The 20,460-nt window shown below is 46.1% G+C and overlaps 1 protein-coding gene across 1 annotated transcript; it reads left to right on the top strand.

Annotated features, from left to right (window-relative positions):
• Positions 1 to 19,238: 19,238 nt before the first annotated feature.
• On the top strand, positions 19,239 to 20,005 carry LOC124669905 (F-box protein At5g67140-like; the record flags this gene model as incomplete). Its single annotated transcript, XM_047206443.1, is given in 3 exon segments — positions 19,239 to 19,506; positions 19,616 to 19,762; positions 19,870 to 20,005. Coding segments are annotated over 3 exon segments (402 nt in total), but the record flags the coding sequence as incomplete, so codon positions are not given.
• Positions 20,006 to 20,460: the final 455 nt, after the last annotated feature.

Genomic DNA, 20,460 nt, shown 5'->3' with positions numbered 1-20,460 from the left:
CCATTTTCATGAGCAAATATATGAATCATTAAGACATAAATGTCTCACCATAGCAATAAGATCATTGGTCCCGACATAAACCCCTCTAATGCAACTTATATTCTTGGAAAACAGTTCTGTTAGTACGTCCCTTCCAACACTCATTTATTACATTAAAGTGCATCCCTATGAACCCATATAGGTGAAGTAATATGCAGTCGATGTTCGCATAAAACCATCATAGAATAACATAAAAGATAGAAAACTTGATCAAATACTCATTGCACATCATATAGAATCATAGCCATATCATCCTATGCCCTCAGGAACATGGGAATTATACCATGTTCCGCATAGAATAAATTGAACTCATTAGAAAAGTACTCTCCACCACGATCAGACCGAACCCTTTTTTATCTTTCTTTAAAGTTGGTTCTCAACTTCGGCCTTATAGATTTTAAAGAAATCAAGAGTCTCATCTTTAGTTTTCAGGAGATACACATAACAGTACCTAGTGGAATCATCAATCAAAATCATGAAATATTTCTTTCCACCTCTTATCAACTCACCATTCATCTCACATATATCTAAATGTATGAGTACTAGTGGTGCCAAGTTCCTTTCCTTCACAGGCTTGTGAGGTTTGCGAGGCTGCTTTGCTTGCACACAAGTATGACACTTAGAGCATTTGATAAAGGTGTTCGAAATTAAACGCATGTCAACAAGCCACGACATACAACCGAAATTAACATGAAAAATCCGTGAATGTCAAACATTAGTATCATTAACACTAGTGCTTACATGGTTCACAACATTATCACAGAAGTCTTCTAGAGAGAAGCGAAACATTCATTTACATTCATAGACCTTTCCAATAAAAGTTCCATACTTAGACAATACAACTTTATTGAATTCAAACACCAACTTAAACCCATATTTCATAAGACGGAAGCCACTAACAAGATTCTTCTTGATAGAAGGACATGCATCACGTTCTTCAATTGCACTATCTTGCCCAAAGTAAACTTCAGATCTACCGTGCCAACACCACAAACAGTAGCATGTAACACATTCTCCATCATTACTGAGGAACCTCTGGCCTGATAAGAGGTAAACATGGAGATGTCATCACACACATGAATATTAGCATCCGTATCAACCCACCATTTTGTGGCCCGAAACACCGAAAGAACAGTAGGTAATATATTACCATACCATGTAGTTCCTTCCTCTGTGTTGGCAATGACCATGTTGACAGAATTTGACTTCTGTCCAGCCTGACCTTTCTTTCCTTTACATTGTGGACAATGATGTCTACGGGAGCTTCTATTCTTGTAGACAGTGTTGGGCCTCCAAGAGCAGAGGTTTGTAGAACAGCAGCAACTTTCCCTTAAGTGGATCACCCAAGGTTTATCGAACTCAGGGAGGAAGAGGTCAAAGATATCCCTCTCATGCAACCCTGCAACCACAAAGCAAGAAGTCTCTTGTGTCCCCAACACACCTAATAGGTGCACTAGTTCGGCGAAGAGATAGTGAAATACAAGTAGTATGGATGTATATGAGTGGTAATAGCAATCTGAATAAAATATGGCAGCGAGTAAACATGCAACAGAACAGTAAATAAACGGAGATTCGATGCTTGGAAACAAGGCCTAGGGATCATACTTTCACTAGTGGACACTCTCAACATTGATCGCATAATAAATAACTCTTTCTCTTATGCGCTACATACACTCTTTTGTTGGATGATGAACACATTGCGTAGGATTACACGAACCCTCAATGCCGGAGTTAACAAGCTCCACAATTCAATGTTCATATTTAAATAACCTTAGAGCATAATAGATCATTGCAAAATAAACCAAGAACTAACATAGTGCACACACTCGTCCACATTACACTATGAAGGAGGAATAGATCACATCAATACTATCATAATGATAATTAACTCCACAATCTACAAGAGATCATGATCATAGCCTATGACAAGAACCACACGGTGCACACACTAGTCACCTTTAAACCATGCAGGAGGAATAGACCACTTTAATAACATCACATGAGTAGCACATAAACTAGTAGCGATACAAAGCTCATCATATGGATCTCAATCATGTAAAGCAATTCACGAGATCATTGTATTGGAGTACATAGGAGAGAGATTAACCACATAGCTACGGTACAGCCCCGAGCCTCGATGGAGAACTACTCCCTCCTCATGGGAGACAGCAGCATTGATGAAGATGGCGGTGGTGTCGATGGAGAAGCCTTCCGGGGGCACTTCCCCGTCCCGGCGGCGTGCCGGAACAGAGACTCCTGTCCCCCAGATCTTGGCTTCGCGATGGCGGCGGCTCTGGAAGGTTTCTCGTACCGTGGTTTTTTTCGTCTCGTGGTTTTAGGTCGAGGGGCTTCTTATAGGCGAAGAGGCGGCGTCAGAGGGTCGAAGAGGCGGCGACACCATAGGGTGGCGCGGGCCACACCCGAGCCGCGCCGGCCTATGGTCTGGTGGGCCTGTGGCCCCCTCCGGTCCTTCCCGGGTGTTCCGGAAGCTTCGTGGAAAAATAGGAACCCGGGTCTTGATTTCGTCCGATTCCGAGAATATTTCCTTACTAGGATTTCGGAACCAAAAACAGCAGAAAACAGGAACCGGCCCTTCGGCATCTCGTCAATAGGTTAGTTCCGGAAAACGCATAAATATGACATATAATGTGCATAAAACATGTAGATATCATCAATAATGTGGCATGGAACATAAGAAATTATCGATACGTCGGAGACGTATCAGCATCCCCAAGCTTAGTTCCTGCTCGTCCCGAGCAGGTAAACGATAACGAAGATAATTTCTGGAGTGACATGCCATCATAAACTTGATCATATTGTAAACATATGTAATGAATGCAGCGATCAAAACAATGGTAATGACATGAGTAAACAACTGAATCATAAAGCAAAGACTTTTCATGAATAGTACTTAAAGACAAGTATCAATAAGTCTTGCATAAGAGTTAACTCATAAAGCAATAATTTAAAGTAAAGACATTGAAGCAACACAATGGAAGATAAAGTTTCAGCAGTTGCTTTCAACTTGTAACATGTATATCTCATGGATAGTTGTCAATGCAAAGCAATATAACAAGTGCAATATGCAAGTATGTAAGAATCAATGCACAGTTCACACAAGTGTTTGCTTCTTGAGGTGGAGAGAGATAGGTGAACTGACTCAACATAAAAGTAAAAGAAAGGTCCTTCAAAGAGGAAAGCATTGATTGCTATATTTGTGCTAGAGCTTTGGTTTTGAAAACATAAAAAGAGCATAAAAGTAAAATTTTGAGAGGTGTTTGTTGTTGTCAACGAATGGTAGTGGGCACTCTAACTACCTCATCAACCAGACTTTCAAGAGCGGCTCCCATGAAGGACGTTATCTCTACCAGCAAGGTAGATCATCCCTCTTCTCTTTTGTTTACACATGTACTTTAGTTTAGTTTTTCTTTATTTATGGATGACACTCCTCCCAACCTTTTGCTTACACAAGCCATGGCTAACCTAATCCTCGGGTGCCTTCCAACATTCACATACCATGGAGGAGTGTCTATTTGCAAAATTAAGTTGCTTACTGATGAATCAGAGCAAAACATGTGAAGAGAATTATTAATGAAATTTAATTAATTGGGGCTGGGAAGCCCATTGCCAGCTCTTTTGCAAAATTATTGGATAAGCGGATGAGCCACTAGTCCATTGTGAAAGTCTGTCAAAAGTAAATGACAAGATCGAAAGATAAAACACCACATACTTCCTCATGAGCTATAAAACATTGACACAAATAAGAGGTGATAAATTTTGAATTATTTAAAGGTAGCACTCAAGCAATTTACTTTGGAATGGCAGAGAAATACCATGTAGTAGGTAGGTATGGTGGACACAAATGACATAGTGGTTGGCTCAAGGATTTTGGATGCATGAGAAGTATTCCCTCTCGATACAAGGTTTAGGCTAGCAAGGTTATTTGAAACAAACACAAGGATGAACCGGTGCAGAAAAACTCACATAAAAGACATATTGTAAACATTATAAGACTCTACACCGTCTTCCTTGTTGTTCAAACTCTTTACTAGAAATTATCTAGACCTTAGAGAGACCAATTATGCAAACCAAATTTTAGCAAGCTCTATGTATTTCTTCATTAATAGGTGCAAAGTATATGATGCAAGAGCTTAAACATGAGCACAACAATTGCCAAGTATCAAGTTATTCAAGACATCATACCAGTTACTACATGTAGCATTTTCCGTTTCCAACCATATAACAATTTAACGAAGCAATTTCAACCTTCGCCATGAACATTAAAAGCTAAGAACACATGTGTTCATATGAACCAACGGAGCGTGTCTCTCTCCCACACAAGCATTTATTCAAACAAAAACAAAAACAAGAAACATACAGACGCTCCAAGTAAAGTACATAAGATGTGACCGAATAAAAATATAGTTTCAAGAGAAGGAACCCGATAATTTGTCGATGAAGAAGGGGATGCCTTGGGCATCCCCAAGCTTAGATGCTTGAGTCTTCTTGAAATATGCAGGGATGAACCACCGGGGCATCCCCAAGCTTAGAGCTTTCACTCTCCTTGATCATAGTATATCTGTTGACGTCAGAAACCCCCTGGCGGGCAGAGACGGGCAACACCGTAGAGCCGGGAACAACTAGGGCTGCGGCTGGCCCCAGTCCCTCAGAGCGACGGCCCGCAAAGCCTCCTGGTCGCACGCACCGATGTTTATCACAAGGGCGTGCCACCTGACCTATACCCGGTCGGGAAGGTGTGGATGATGCCTCGCTTAGTTTCCTGCAGGGCACACACGTAAACGTTAAATACGAGCCTCGATCGGCTCTCGAGTTATCCCGTGAATCGGCTCAAAGAGCCGATCCACCCATGATTCGGACGAGGTGTCCGAATATATGGTGGTCCTGCTTGATCAAGGTAAAGCTAATGAGATCTACGACGATGTAGGGTTTTCACCGCATAATCGGATCGTCCTACTCCAGGTTGGGCCTCGCGGCCACGCACGGTGATCGTAAGCCGATCCTAAACAAGGCCTAAAAACCAACACGAGGTTGATCCCCGGAACATCCTGCTTAGGGCCAACGAATGACACCCTACGTGCCGCTGGATCCTCCCCCCCTTTGTAAGGCCTAACTATTGCAGATATTAAACTAATCCTTGTAGAAAAAGGAGTAATCGCAACGGATCAGATCTACTAAACTATGATCAAGCGGGGTGCCGCCCCTACACCTAAGATAGGTGTAAGGGAGGCTAGACATGCAAGGGTTGCACTACGAAAGCATGTAATATGAAGAACAATGCTAACCCTAACATGTCTAAGATAACTACGTTGCTCGCCATCAAAAAGGCTTCGAGCACGAGCAACGCATGAACAACGTGGGCAGGCTAGTGCTGCCTAGATCGCAAGATGCGATCTAGGCAGCATGATACTTACCGGTAGAAACCCTCGAGACGAAGGGGTTGGCGATGCGCCGAGATTTGTTTGTGGTTGAACGTTGGTTGTTGTTTATTCCATAAACCCTAGATACATATTTATAGTCCAAGGGACTTTCTAATGTGGGCGTGCACCAAACCGTGCACGAGTAAGATTCTAACTTCTAAACTAAGATGCAATCTAATATTTTACGTATACACGGGCAATTAAGCCCAACTTGGTATAAAAGGCCGATTCACGTACTTCTTCTATTTATATTTCTTCAAGTCTATCTTGATCGCGGCCCACCTCTGACTCGGTCAAATTCTGGTGATAACACATGCCCCCCTGGTTTTGGAAATGACGTTTCCAAAATCATTACGCTTCCTTTCGTCGGGTCATGTCGTGGCAGAGCAGAACTGCCGCAGAATCCCCATCATGATGCCTTGCCCCTTCCACTTCTCCACGCGGCCGCAAAATTTTCCTGTTGGGCAACATCCCCTCGGAAACTGCTGTGGCATTGAATCTCTCTCATATCCCCTTTATTTAACCGTTCTAAACAGCTTGCGTCTCCTTCATCCTCCTCGCATTAGCACCAAAAACCCTCTGTGCCGCCATGTCTTCTTCCTCTTCCTCCGAGTTTTCCTATGGGTCCGACTCCTCCCGCGAGACGCCGCCGGAAATTCGTGCCCCGGAAGACTGGGACGAGGAGAGCCATGCCTCCTCCATTTGGTCTGAGGACGACAAGTCCTTGACCAGCGGGGATGAAGATCTTCGGCTCCTCGCCGATGGGGAACTGGAGTCAAAAAGCGAGGACGACCAGTTCTCCTGGGACGGCTGCCCTACCTCTGAAGAAGAGGGAGAAGAAGACGACGACGACGACTCCCTCGAAGGCTACCCGCCGGCGAAGCGCCTCCGCATGTGGTGGGACGACGACAGCAGCGACGACGAAGACGGGGATGAAGCCCCCGTGGAGGGCTAGCTACGGGAGTAGCGACGAGGAGCCCATCGGCAGCAGTGCCGACGAGAGTTCTGAGGATGACGATGAGGGCAGTGATGGCCCGTAGATTAGGATCCAATAGTATAGGCCTAGCAGTAGTAGATTGGTCAATAGACCCTTCTTTTGTTCTTCCTTCCTTGAGCAATCGGCTCCCCATTGTAAGAAATCCCACTACTAATGAAGAATTCCCTTAGCTTGATTTCGCCGATTTCTTTTATGCTGAGTTTGTCGACTGTTGGCCTAATCCATGCTTAGTGACTGATGGCAACGCATCAGTTTCATGATAATCTGCGAGACGGGCCCAATTTAGCCATCCCTCCAAGCTAGCTGGCTCTACCGATGACGATGGCACAGCCGATCTTAGTAAGCTGGCGACTTGATCTTTGAGCAGGCGATTTTAAAAGAGCCCTGGAACTGTCTTGGATGCTCAAACTGATGACTTGTAACAGAACATCACTCTCCAGACCAGTTGTGTCGTAGGGCTAGCCGATTCCAATCAAATCGGCTCCTCAGAGCAAAGACCTTTAGGGCGAGCTGCCCCCCGAGCCTTAATCAAGGCGAATCAGCCACATGTGCCGACATTTAGCCCTTAACTCATGACGTAGCCCCAAGCAGAGAACCTTCAGGGTGAACTGCCCCCCGAGCTTCTTCAATCTACTTCTTGCGCCTTGCAGATCAGATCAGTTCCTTCCTTACCCTGATTCGCACATCCAGGTTGCCCTTGGCCTTGTCCTTGAAGAGAGGATCCGAGCTCTTAAACTACTCCATTTAGGAGTTCTTTAAAAACCCTCTTCGTGCTCCATTGACCCTCTGATCGTAACAGTTATCCCTCTTGAGTCGATGGCCATGCATCGGCTTTCATATCCTTAAGTCGATGTCTGCTGCATCGGCTGTGCTCGAAAATTCAGAGATTTTTTTTTACGGCCGGCTTGTGCATCGGCCCCCATACTCCAATACCCATCACCAAAGGATGAGCTATTTCTACCGCATATCCTCGTGTTTTATCCACCTGGGTGCCCCCCCGAGCCGATTCTGTCAAGAGAATTGATGGTATCGGCTCTGTTGGATAACATGTCGAACCCATGCAGAATGGATGGTGAGGATAATTTTGGCCGATTGCTGGAATCGGCCTCCATGTTGCTTGTTCGATGAAGGTTTGTAATGTCCCTTCATAAATTTTTGGGGCCGATCACAAGGATCAGCCTCGCCACGTTTGCTTACTGACGTGCTCTTGCTACTCGTTCAGGCCGGTAGATGAAACCAGCCCAATCTCTGACTTTATCATGTTGGTGCGCTTGCTGTTGTCCACCTTGAGTGCGTCGTGAAATCGTGGAGCACTAAGCTTTGTCGGAAGAATGAGCACCATGTTTGTGCCAGCCGATGTTTCATCATCGGCTTTCCTTTGCTTGGGGCGCCACTCCATTTTCCGTGGACGACCCTCTTCATCCAGAGTTCGCTGAACCTTCGCAGCCAGATCAGGCCTTGCCTTCCTCAATGTATGCAAGTATAACCTCTCGGCTTCTTCCGAGCCACGCAATCGTTGAACCCTGCGTTTCGGGAACGGCTGAGTCCATCGTGGCACCACCTTGGCCGGTGATACCCGTCTTCTTCTTCTCCCTCGTCTTCCGAATCTTCGAGATCTTTCAACCGAGGGGACTCAGCTCGTTTGCTCGTGGCGGGAGAGGTCCTAAGCGCTCGAACACGGACACGTTGGCTGCCTCCTTCTTCTTCCGGTTGCATTCCGGGCAATTGCCGATGGTTGGCAATCGGCTCATTCCTCGAATCCCAGCAAGTGCTCGAAGAAGGGACAATCCCGCAGCTCTGTCCTCGTCGTCTTGCTCCCTTGCCTTTCCCTTGGCACAACGCTCGTGCTCCTCCTCATCGCGATTACGCCGACGATGTCTTCCGGCTTCTCTAGCCGCACGATCTCTTTCATCATCATCGCCGGACCGTCGGCGTTGGTCGTACCGACTCACATACTTGTTGAGGAGGTGATCAGAGAGAGGTCGCTGATATCTTATGTTCTTCACTTCTCCCTCTGTTACGTAGCGCTTGCCCTCTTGGCGGAGCCGATCGCGTGGAGCGGATTCCTCTGTTTCTTTGCTATGAGAGCAGCTGCCCTCATCTCCATCCTTGCCAGCGTGGTGTCCAAGATCTACCATGTTGATATTGCATAGGAAACCCGGCTGGCACCCTCCATGGCAAGCATACTCCACCATGTTCACGGCCGGAAAGGGGTGTGTGTCGACCTTCATGGCGTATTGGTTGAAAATCAACCGTCCGTTTTCTATCGCCATTTGGATCCGCTGCCGCCACACCCTGCAGTCGTTGGTGGTGTGGGAGAACGTGTTATGCCATTTGCAGTATGGCCTTCCGTTCAGCTCTTGTACCGTGGGGAACTTGTGGCCTTCGGGTACCTTTATATGCTTCTCCGCGAGTAAGAGGTCAAAAATCTGCTCCGTCTTAGTCACGTCGAAGTCGAACCCTTTTGGAGGGCCTTGTGGCTTCACCCATTTGCAGGTCACGGGGCCCGTCGCTCGAGTCCATTCAGCCACTCGCTACCTCCTCGATCTCCCATGGCACCTTCATCTTCGTCCGCCTCAACCACGCGTCACCACCCGCTTGAATTTGTCCCGGTAAACATCCGGGTGGCGCCGTTCATATGCCGACAGCCTTCGCACCATGTGCGCTAACGAAGGGTAGTCCGCTTGGGAGGCCACGTCCTTGATTGATGATGAGAGACCCACCACCGCCAACTCGATCGCTTCTTTTTCACTTATATGAGCCGAAAAGCATCGGTTCCTAATGGTCCCGAAGCGCCGGACGTATTCCGCCACCGTCTCCCCGCGCTTCGCCGTACTTGCGCTAGATCGGCAATGCCAACATCGGAAGCCTCCGAGTGATATTGCTCATGGAACCGCTCTTCCAATCGCTTCCAAATCTGGATGGAGTTCGGTGGTAGCGATGTGTACCACCCGAAAGCCGATCCCGTGAGGGACCGTGCGAAGAACCTTACGCGCAACTCGTCCGACGCCGAGATCGTGCCCAGCTGTGCCAAATATCGGCTCACATGCTCGATGGAGCTGGAACCATCTGATCCACTGAACTTCGTGAAGTCCGGGAGCCGATATTTGGGTGGCAGCGGGATCAGTTCGTAGCTGTTGGGGTACGGCTTGGTGTAGCCGAACGCTTTCCTTTTCGGCATCATACCGAACTGATCTTTCGAATTGCACAAATCTGATCCGCCGTGATGGCTGAAGGTGTCGAACCCCGAAGATTCGCCGGGGTGGCATACTTAACCAGCCATGCTTGCTTTTCCGGTTCTAAGCCAACCGCAGGAGCTGGGCTTTGGAGGTTTGTCGGGGTGGCGTACTTAGCCAGCCACGACCGCTTCTCGAGATCGGCTCCCGACGTTCCTCCCGCCGTTCCGCGAGGCCGCCGTTATTGCAGCCTGGTTCGAGAGTGCCCGAGCGTTGCGGTCCGGTACGTATGCGCACGCGTATCCGTGCGGGATCTCCTTGGGTGCCTCGGTAGGAATTGGTAGTCACTAGGATCACCACCAATCTTATAGACGACGTATGCCGATGAGTTCGGCAGTTCCGGTGCTGCCCATGCGAACGGCCGGGGCTGGAGCGGCATCTCTCCTTTGAAAGTCCCCGCAGCCGGTCCCGACGGGGAGTACCGGTGACTCATGATTTCCTTGACGACGCGCGAGCGACACGCTCCAAGGTGTTCACCGTGCTCTCGAGTGGCGGTGCAGCGAATGAGCCACCATGTAGTTGATCTCCTGCCGCAGCCGACCCGGTGCGTTCTTCCGACGGGGCGGACAGGTCCACTCCATCGAGCGCGCCTTCAGGTGTGAAACCCTTCCACCTGACGCCATGGGAGCGGGTTCGGTGGAAGGAGCCGATGAGTTCGGCTTCGAGGGTTGCCTTGATCTCGTCATGTTTCTTCTTGACCTCATCAGGCAGATCCTCGTACGTGACCGGAGTGTCTTCCGCCATCCTGGATGTAGATGGCGATGTTGCGGATGCCGAAGGTTGTCCCACCGGGCGTGCCAGAATGTGTTGACGTCAGAAACCCCCTGGCGGGCAGAGACGGGCAACACCGTAGAGCCGGGAACAACTAGGGCTGCGGCTGGCCCCGGCCCTCGCAGCGACGGCCCGCAAAGCCTCCCCGGTCGCACGCACCGATGTTTATCACAAGGGCGTGCCACCTGACCTATACCTGGTCGGGAAGGTGTGGATGATGCCTCGCTTAGTTTCCTCGCAGGGCACACACGTAAACGTTAAATACGAGCCTCGATCGGCTCTCGAGTTATCCCGTGAATCGGCTCAAAGAGCCGATCCACCCATGATTCGGACGAGGTGTCCGAATATATGGTGGTCCTGCTTGATCAAGGTAAAGCTAATGAGATCTACGACGATGTAGGGTTTTCACCGCATAATCGGATCGTCCTACTCCAGGTTGGGCCTCGCGGCCACACACGGTGATCGTAAGCCGATCCTAAACAAGGCCTAAAAACCAACACGAGGTTGATCCCCGGAACATCCTGCTTAGGGCCAACGAACGACACCCTACGTGCCGCTGGATCCTCCCCCCTTTGTAAGGCCTAACTATTGCAGATATTAAACTAATCCTTGTAGAACAAGGAGTAATCGCAACGGATCAGATCTACTAAACTATGATCAAGCGGGGTGCCGCCCCTACACCTAAGATAGGTGTAAGGGCGGCTAGACATGCAAGGGTTGCACTACGAAAGCATGTAATATGAAGAACAATGCTATAACCCTAACATGTCTAAGATAACTACGTTGCTCGCCATCAAAAAGGCTTCGATGACGAGCAACGCATGAACAACGTGGGCAAGCTTAGTGCTGCCTAGATCGCAAGATGCGATCTAGGCAGCATGATACTTACCGGTAGAAACTCTCGAGACGAAGGGGTTGGCGATGCGCCGAGATTTGTTTGTGGTTGAACGTTGGTTGTTGTTTATTCCATAAACCCTAGATACATATTTATAGTCCAAGGGACTTTCTAATGTGGGCGTGCACCAAACCGTGCACGAGTAAGATTCTAACTTCTAAACTAAGATGCAATCTAATATTTTACAGATACACGGGCAATTAAGCCCAACTTGGTATAAAAGGCCGATTCACGTACTTCTTCTATTTATATTTCTTCAAGTCTATCTTGATCGCGGCCCACCTCTGACTCGGTCAAATTCTGGTGATAACAATATCATCCTCCTCTCTTGACCCTTGAAAACTTCCTCCACACCAAGCTCGAAACAACTCATTAGAGGGTTAGTGCACAATAAAAATTAACATGTTCAGAGGTGACACAATCATTCTTAACACTTCTGGACATTGCATAAAGCTACTGAACATTAATGGATCAAAGAAATTCATCCAACATAGCAAAAGAGGCAATGCGAAATAAAAGGTAGAATCTGTCAAAACAGAACAGTCCGTAAAGATGGATTTTATTGAGGCACCAGACTTGCTCAAATGAAAATGCCCAAATTGAATGAAAGTTGCGTACATATCTGAGGATCACTCACGTAAATTGGCATAATTTTCTGAGTTACCTACAGAGAATTAGACCCAGATTCGTGACAGCGAAGAAATCTGTTTCTGCGCAGTAATCCAAATCTAGTATCAACCTTTCTATCAACGACTTTACTTGGCACAACAAAACACAAAACTAAGATAAGGAGAGGTTGCTACAGTAGTAAACAACTTCCAAGGCACAAATATAAAACAAAGTACTGTAGCAAAATAACACATGGGTTATCTCCCAAGAAGTTCTTTCTTTATAGCCATTAAGATGGGCTCAACGAGCTTTAATGTTGCGCTCGCAGGAAATAGTATTTGGAGCAAAAAGAGAGCATCAAGAAGCAAATCCAAAACACATTTAAGTCTAACATGCTTCCTATGAAGAGGAGTCTTGTACACAAATGAATTCATGAAGAACAAACTGACAAGCATAAGAGGATAAAACACGAGTAACTTCAAGATTCTCAACATAAAGAGGGGAAACTTAATATTATGAAGGTGCATATAACCATATTTACCTCTCTCATAATAGCTTTTAGTAGCATCATTGATGAAATCCACAATATACCCATCACTTAAAACATTCTTATCATGGTTCATATGCATAGAAGTATCATTAATTTTGGCATAAGAAGAGTTCTTCTCACTAATAGTAATTGGAGCAAGATTATTATCAAGAATTTGAACATGGTAAACAAGTTGCATATTAAGGGAATTGTTTTTGGTAATCCAATCATGACTATGACAAGTTTCATAAGGATAGTTATAACCTATATCATAGCATTCTTTATAATAATCATCAAAGATCGGAGGCACAGTGTCATCAATAGAATAGTTATCTTTCACAGTCGGTTTATCTGTGTCCACACCATCATTGTTATTAGAAGGAGATGTATCAAACACATAATGATCAGTAGCAAAGGGATTTTCAAACACCTCTTCCCCAAGCTTAGAGCTTTCTATATCATTATGGGAGGAAGCATGGATAGCACTAACACTATGGCAATTATTATCATTATCATTTTCAGAATTAGTTTCCCAGAGATTTGCAATATCAAAAATAGTGTGCTCATTCAAATCATGATCACTAATGTATGTAAAGGGCATAGGAAGATCATCGTATTCAGATTCATTATCATAATAATCATTAGGAGCAACATACTTACGGTTACCTAGCGTTATCTCATTCACGCGGGGATACGCCGTTACCTCTTTCTTTTTATTCTCATTCTCCTTCTTCTTCTTCTTCTTCTTCTTCTTCTTCTTCTTCTTCTTCTTCTTCTTCGTTCCCTTCTTCTTCTTCTTCTTCTTCTTCTTCTTCTTCTTCTTCTTCTTCTTCTCTTCCTTCTCCTCGTTCCCTTCTTTAGGAGGAAGAGGCTTGAAGGGTGGCTTGTCCGCATAACCTGATTTACTTTCATAAACAATAGAAGAAACTTGGGAGGATCCCTCCTTTTCATTAATTAGTTGAAAACACACAGCGGTCCTATCATATTTTGGCAAGGTGTCATCTTCTAAAATATTTTGTATGTAAGTATTTGTATGGCTATTATCAATGCAATAAGAAAAACACCCATGCAGGACATCATCAATATCAAGATCACTCATATGTAACAAAGAGATTTTTCTCGACAGTTCTTCACACCCCAAAAATAAAGTAAGTTCATCATGCTGATTAGGAGTAATTTCATCATCACAATACAAATTTGCAGCACTCATTGGGTTCAAACTATCATTGGAGGGGCATTGCAAATTAAAATGACCCACTTCATGGCAAACTTCACAAATAAAAGGATAGAGGGCACAAACTTTTTTACCAAGATCATCTAGAGCCCTAAACCACTTTCTAGTTTTTTCATTAGCATGATGGATACAATATTCATCTTTGATTTGATTAATTCCACAAGGTCTATGTATTCCACAAAAATTAACATGCTTATAGGAAATAGCATTCTTAGGAGTTTGAGCATGCTTATTGCAATAATTAACAACAATTTCATTATTCATGCAAGCCTCTTTAAAAGGTTCATGATACTTATCAAAATTCTTTTTGGGCAATTCAAAATGAGAAGCAAAGGCTTTATAAAGATTTGCAGCAACTTGAGAGTCAAGACCATAGGTAGCACTCATATTTCGAAATTTATCGGTATCCATAAAAGTTTCAATGCATTCATAATCATAATTTATACCTGACTCTTTACCTTTGTCGTTCTCCCAATCTTCAGCATTCTCCTTAATCCGATCAAGAAGGTTCCTTTTAAGCTCTTCTTTGTTGCGCGTGAATGATCCAGAACAAGTAGTATCCAAGCAAGGTCTTATCTTGAAAAGAAAGTCTTGCATAGAAATTATCAATGATGATATTACCCGGAAGCTCATGATTGGGGCATTTGAGCATTAAAGACTTCAATCTCTCCCATGCTTGGGCAATACTCTCTCCATTATGAGGCCAGAAATTATATATTCGGTTTCGGTCTTTGTGAATTTCACTTGGAGGATAGAATTTAGAATAAAATAGAGGCACAATATCCTTCCAATCAAGAGAATGCTCATCCTTCAACAGTTTATGCCAATGCGCCGCTTTACCAGACAACGACATAGAGAATAATTTCTTCTTCACTTCATCCATAGAGATACCTGCACACTTGAATAACCCGCATAATTCATGCAAAAACAGTAAATGATCTCCAGGATGGACAGTTCCATCCCCTTCATAGCGGTTATCCATAACATGTTCAATAATTTTCATAGGTATTTTATATGGAATACTTTCAGTAGGTGCATTTAAAATATCACAAGCATCATTAGAGTTATCGCATACGGGAGATAAAGTATTATCAGAGCAAATTTTCTCCCCTAAAGATGGGAAGCTAAAAAGATCACAAAAACTAGCTTCCCCAAGCTTAGACTTCTCCATAGCATTAGCAAGTAATTGCATTCGTACTAATAACATTGCTACTATCATGCAAATAAGGTTCCATAGGTTTTTTAATTTTCGCATCAAACAATTCTAAATTAGGAAAAAGATTAAAAAGCTCACCAAATTTTTTGTTGTTTTCCATTATGCCTAACTAGTGAAAACAAGAAACAAAAAGATGCAATTGCGGGATCTAAAGGAAATAGCTTCGAGCACTCACACACCGGCAACGAGTGCTAGGAAATAGCTTAGTAGTCGGAGGATGTGAATACCTTTTACCTTACCTCCCGGCAACGGCGCCGTGAAAATAGCTTGATGTCTACGGGAGCTTCTATTCTTGTAGACAGTGTTGTGCCTCCAAGAGCAGAGGTTTGTAGAACAGCAGCAACTTTCCCTTAAGTGGATCACCCAAGGTTTATCGAACTCAGGGAGGAAGAGGTCAAAGATATCCCTCTCATGCAACCCTGCAACCACAAAGCAAGAAGTCTCTTGTGTCCCCAACACACCTAATAGGTGCACTAGTTCGGCGAAGAGATAGTGAAATACAAGTAGTATGGATGTATATGAGTGGTAATAGCAATCTGAATAAAATATGGCAGCGAGTAAACATGCAACGAACGATAAATAAACGGAGATTCGATTCTTGGAAACAAGGCCTAGGGATCATACTTTCACTAGTGGACACTCTCAACATTGATCGCATAATAAATAACTCTTTCTCTTATGCGCTACATACACTCTTTTGTTGGATGATGAACACATTGCGTAGGATTACACGAACCCTCAATGCCGGAGTTAACAAGCTCCACAATTCAATGTTCATATTTAAATAACCTTAGAGCATAATAGATCATTGCAAAATAAACCAAGAACTAACATAGTGCACACACTCGTCCACATTACACTATGAAGGAGGAATAGATCACATCAATACTATCATAATGATAATTAACTCCACAATCTACAAGAGATCATGATCATAGCCTACGACAAGAACCACACGGTGCACACACTAGTCACCTTTACACCATGCAGGAGGAATAGACCACTTTAATAACATCACATGAGTAGCACATAAACTAGTAGCGATACAAAGCTCATCATATGGATCTCAATCATGCAAAGCAATTCACGAGATCATTGTATTGGAGTACATAGGAGAGAGATTAACCACATAGCTACGGTACAGCCCCGAGCCTCGATGGAGAACTACTCCCTCCTCATGGGAGACAGCAGCATTGATGAAGATGGCGGTGGTGTCGATGGAGAAGCCTTCCGGGGGCACTTCTCCGTCCCGGCGGCGTGCCGGAACAGAGACTCCTGTCCCCCAGATCTTGGCTTCGCGATGGCGGCGGCTCTGGAAGGTTTCTCGTACCGTGGTTTTTTTCGTCTCGTGGTTTTAGGTCGAGGGGCTTCTTATAGGCGAAGAGGCGGCGTCAGAGGGTCGAAGAGGCGGCGACACCATAGGGTGGCACGGGCCACACCCAGGCCGCGCCGGCCTATGGCCTGGTGGGCCTGTGGCCCTCCTCTGGTCCTTCCCGGGTGTTCTGGAAGCTTCGTAGAAAAATAGGAACCTGGGTCTTGATTTCGTCCGATTCCGAGAATATTTCCTTACTAGGATTTCTGGAACCAAAAACAACAGAAAACAGGAACTGGCCCTTCGGCATCTCGTCAATAGGTTAGTTCCGGAAAACGCATAAATATGACATATAATGTGCATAAAACATGTAGATATCATCAATAATGTGGCATGGAACATAAGAAATTATCGATACGTCGGAGACGTATCAGACAACGATGATCCCAATAGCACATCTTGCCACACACCCAACAAGGATCTTTATTCTCCGTTTTCCCCTTTTTCTTGAAGTTGGTAGTCTGGGAGACTCACTTGTTCTTTTTCTTGGACTTGTGGGCATTTTTCCGCACCATATTGGCCGCAGAACGTCCCTCAGTTCCTCCAGTGTGTTTGTCTTTTGTCCTCGCCTTCTCCTCAACATCCAGAGAGCCAATGATATTCTCAACAGAGAATTCATGCCTTTGATGTTTCAGAGAACTGGCAAAGTTCCTCCACGACGGGGAAGCGACAATGCATCACCCGACAAACTTGTCCGGTAGCACAGACTTGAGGAGCTCAAGTTTCTTTACCAGGATCTTAATCTCATGAGCCTGTTCCACTACAGATCGGTTCTCAACCATTATGCAGTCAAGTTTGCTAATGCTTCTATAATGTTGTTTTCGGTAATTAAGCCCACTCAGAAATTGCCTAATAATCTAACAATCCAAAAACCTTATATGCTTAGGCAATTTTCACCGTTTGGTTTTACTGTTACGCTCAAACCGAGTCCGTTTGTGGATTCTCATTTCAAGAGATGGCAGACTAAGATCCTCTTGTGATTCACTGTTATGGGCATGCACCGATTTACAGATGGTACTCCCAGAGGTTCGCTTACTCCTGATGAGGATAAAGCATTCGGGGAGGCCACCGTAGTCTTTGTGGGTGTTGTCCTAAGTGTGCTTGGAGACAAGTTGATTGATGCTTATCTGCACATCTGAAATAGGAAGGATCTGTTCGGTGCAGCCGATGCCGGAGGTGAACTGTATGCTATGGAGCAGTTCAAACCGCACACATCAGACTAAGCACATGCATCAGATCTGAACATAGAATAAGTAGAAGTGCAAGATATGAGAGGAAAATCACATACATCGCGACTAGGAAGGTCGCACCAGCAGCAGCACCACCACCATGGCCATCGTTGATGTCGCCCATGGTGTAGTCGGATTTGTCAAGGAAGCAGTCGAACCGGTGAAGAAGAACACGAACAGCAGCGAGCAGTCGCGCCGAGATGCCTCCCGATGCAGGATCTTGACGAACGGGGTTTCAGAGGCCTGCTCTCCCGGACGGCTGTGAACGCAGTCGCCGGGATGTGGAAGACTAGAGAGCAGCACAGCAAAAGAAACTTTTCGTAAGAGAGGCAGACTAGAAACTTCTCAGAGAGAGCAAGCTAGATCTGTTCTGTCTCCTGGTATAGTCTGGGGGAGAGCCGACCGACCGCGTTGCCACTTGTAGAAAGCAAGGGACACACGGCGAGCATGGCTTCCCAAAAGGTGTCTCGAACTCGAGTCACGAAACGCGACGTGCGTGCGTGACGAGGCGGGGCGGGCGGAGGAGGAGGAGTGTGCGAGGGCCCATTCTCTTCTCACTCACTTGGAAGGACTAGAAGAGTAGCCCTCATATACCATTCCAACGCCCTCCCAACTAGCAATGTGGAACTTAACTTTGACCTCCAAGGTTGTCTCCTAGCTGCCAACGTGATGTGCCTTAGGCCATGTACTATGTGTGTTCGATTCAAAGGAAATTGTGTCAGATTTAGGAACCGGTGGTGTTCAGCTGGTATGTATGATTCGCTTTATTTTTTTGGCCCGCACTACATGCATGCGTTTCTCTGTCAGCTTTTCTTTCCCTAGTTCTCTCCCTATCATGTGGGCCAAACCTGCATGTGGATTCCTTGGAACCGAACCAACTACTTGATTCGCTTTTCTTGTCAGATTGCATGCTGCGATGCCCTGCTATGTATGGAACCGACGCATAGGTCTCCATGGTTCGCTTTTTTACAACATAGTACATGGTCTTAAGATTTTTGAAATTGTAGGCTGTCTTACTGGGCTGCAGCCTATCTACATTCAACAAATACTTGATGAAACATCACAACGCGAATCTTGTAGCGGCAAATCTACGGTAGAAACACCATGTTCTTCGTGGTTCCCTAAGTTTTCATGGTGTACAGTTGCAGTCCTAGTCTAAGCACCTATCAGCAATTTATTGATGTTTTTGAGAACCAACCTGACGTTGGGTGGTTAGGATGGTGGTTGTACCCCCAGCCCACCAGAGTTCAAATTCCAGATTTGACATCTGTGTGTCTCATAAAGGTGGAATATTCATTTAGTGGGAGGCGATGCTCCCGTCGACAGCGAGACGCCTGTGGTGACTTCGTCAATTTTTCAAGATCCAATCCCGGCTTAGTCTTCCGGAGGTGCTCATAGGGGTAGGGTGTACATGTGTGCGTTTATAGGGGTAAGTGTATGCGCATGTATATGAGCGCGTGTGTTTGTACTGTGTTTCTAGAAAAAAAAAAGCAATTTATTGATGTTTTTGAAACGTCCCGAGCAGGGCAGCTGCACGGCGCCACGCCGTCCACACGAACAATCCGGCCGACCCCTCAACCGCAAGCAAAGGTCCCCCAGCTCCAACCGTGCAGGAGCAAAAATCCAAGCGAGAGCTAGCGCGCCCCGCTTCGATCGCGTCCATATACTCGCACGTCGCGTCGCCTTCCCGCCCGCATCATCTTCACGTGAGCTTTCGGGATGTCGCCGCCGCTAGTATAACCCTTCTTGCTTTTCTCCGCGCGACCTGCGAGAGAGCATAGAGGAGGAACAGAGCGAGCTCCAGAAGCAACCGCGCCAAAAAATGGACGGCGACGCGCCGATGGTGGCCGCGGCGGAGGAGGAGCCGCACGTCGAGCGCCTCCCCGCCGACCTCCTCGCCCACGTCCTCTCGCTCCTCCCAACCTTCCACGACCTCGCCATGTAAGAACTAAGACAGCGCGCGCGCCTTGATTCAATTCCCATGCCCGCTTCTGCTTGTTGGATGATGCGAAGCTTGAATTGGCTCGCTCTAATTTGCTTCGGTCGTCAGGGCCGGCGGAGTGAGCCGGCGGTGGCGCCGCGCGGTGGGACGCTCGCTGGCGACGCGGCGGCGGCTGAGCTTCGCGGGGCAGCGCACCGGCGACGACTCCACCGCGCGCCTCGTCCGCGCCGCCATCAACCTCCGCGACCTCGACATGTGAGTTCATCCACCGATCACCCCGAACAATCAAACAAACACCTATTACAGCTCTCTCGCTGCGTCTCTATGATTTTTTCCCTAACCCTCTCCGCCCGTTCTTGGAGTTCACGAAGCTGCTGGGGATGCCACATCAGCGACCGGGGGCTGCTCGAGATTTCGTCCGCGGCTTGCGTCGGCAATCTCACCTCCGTCTCGCTCTGGGGATTGGCCGGGATCACTGACAAGGGCGTTGTTCATCTGGTATATTACTCCATCAAACATGGTTTTTTATTTTCAGCACTTTTCTCCATCGAACTTTATGGCTGATTGACATGTGAAAACGTCAAAGTGATGGTGTGTTCATCGATCCTATCTGCTGCACATTGTTATCATAGTGCAGAAAAAAGGATTTAGATACTGGATTGCAAAGTCGCATCAATACTATTAAGATGTTGCTTTCAGAATTATTCATTGTAAGAGGTCAAGGAATGAGACAATACATGCTTACCACATCGACCCATTATGAAGGCCTAACAATCTTACAATGGTTTTCAGTACTGCTTTGGTTTCTTTTACCCTGAATCCACTTGTTTATATGCGAAAAGTTATTTAAAAACAAAATTTTGACATGTTAGCCTGAGCTACTAAGATTCAACCCACCTTGAAATTAACCCCCTCACTCTCAAAAAGCAAAAACAAAAAAACTTAACCCCTCT

Source organism: Lolium rigidum, chromosome 1, assembly GCF_022539505.1.
Source record: "Lolium rigidum isolate FL_2022 chromosome 1, APGP_CSIRO_Lrig_0.1, whole genome shotgun sequence".
In the NCBI taxonomy this organism is placed as follows: domain Eukaryota; kingdom Viridiplantae; phylum Streptophyta; class Magnoliopsida; order Poales; family Poaceae; genus Lolium; species Lolium rigidum.
Note: the sequence above shows the minus strand (reverse complement) of the source record. Positions and strands in the feature narration are given on the sequence as shown.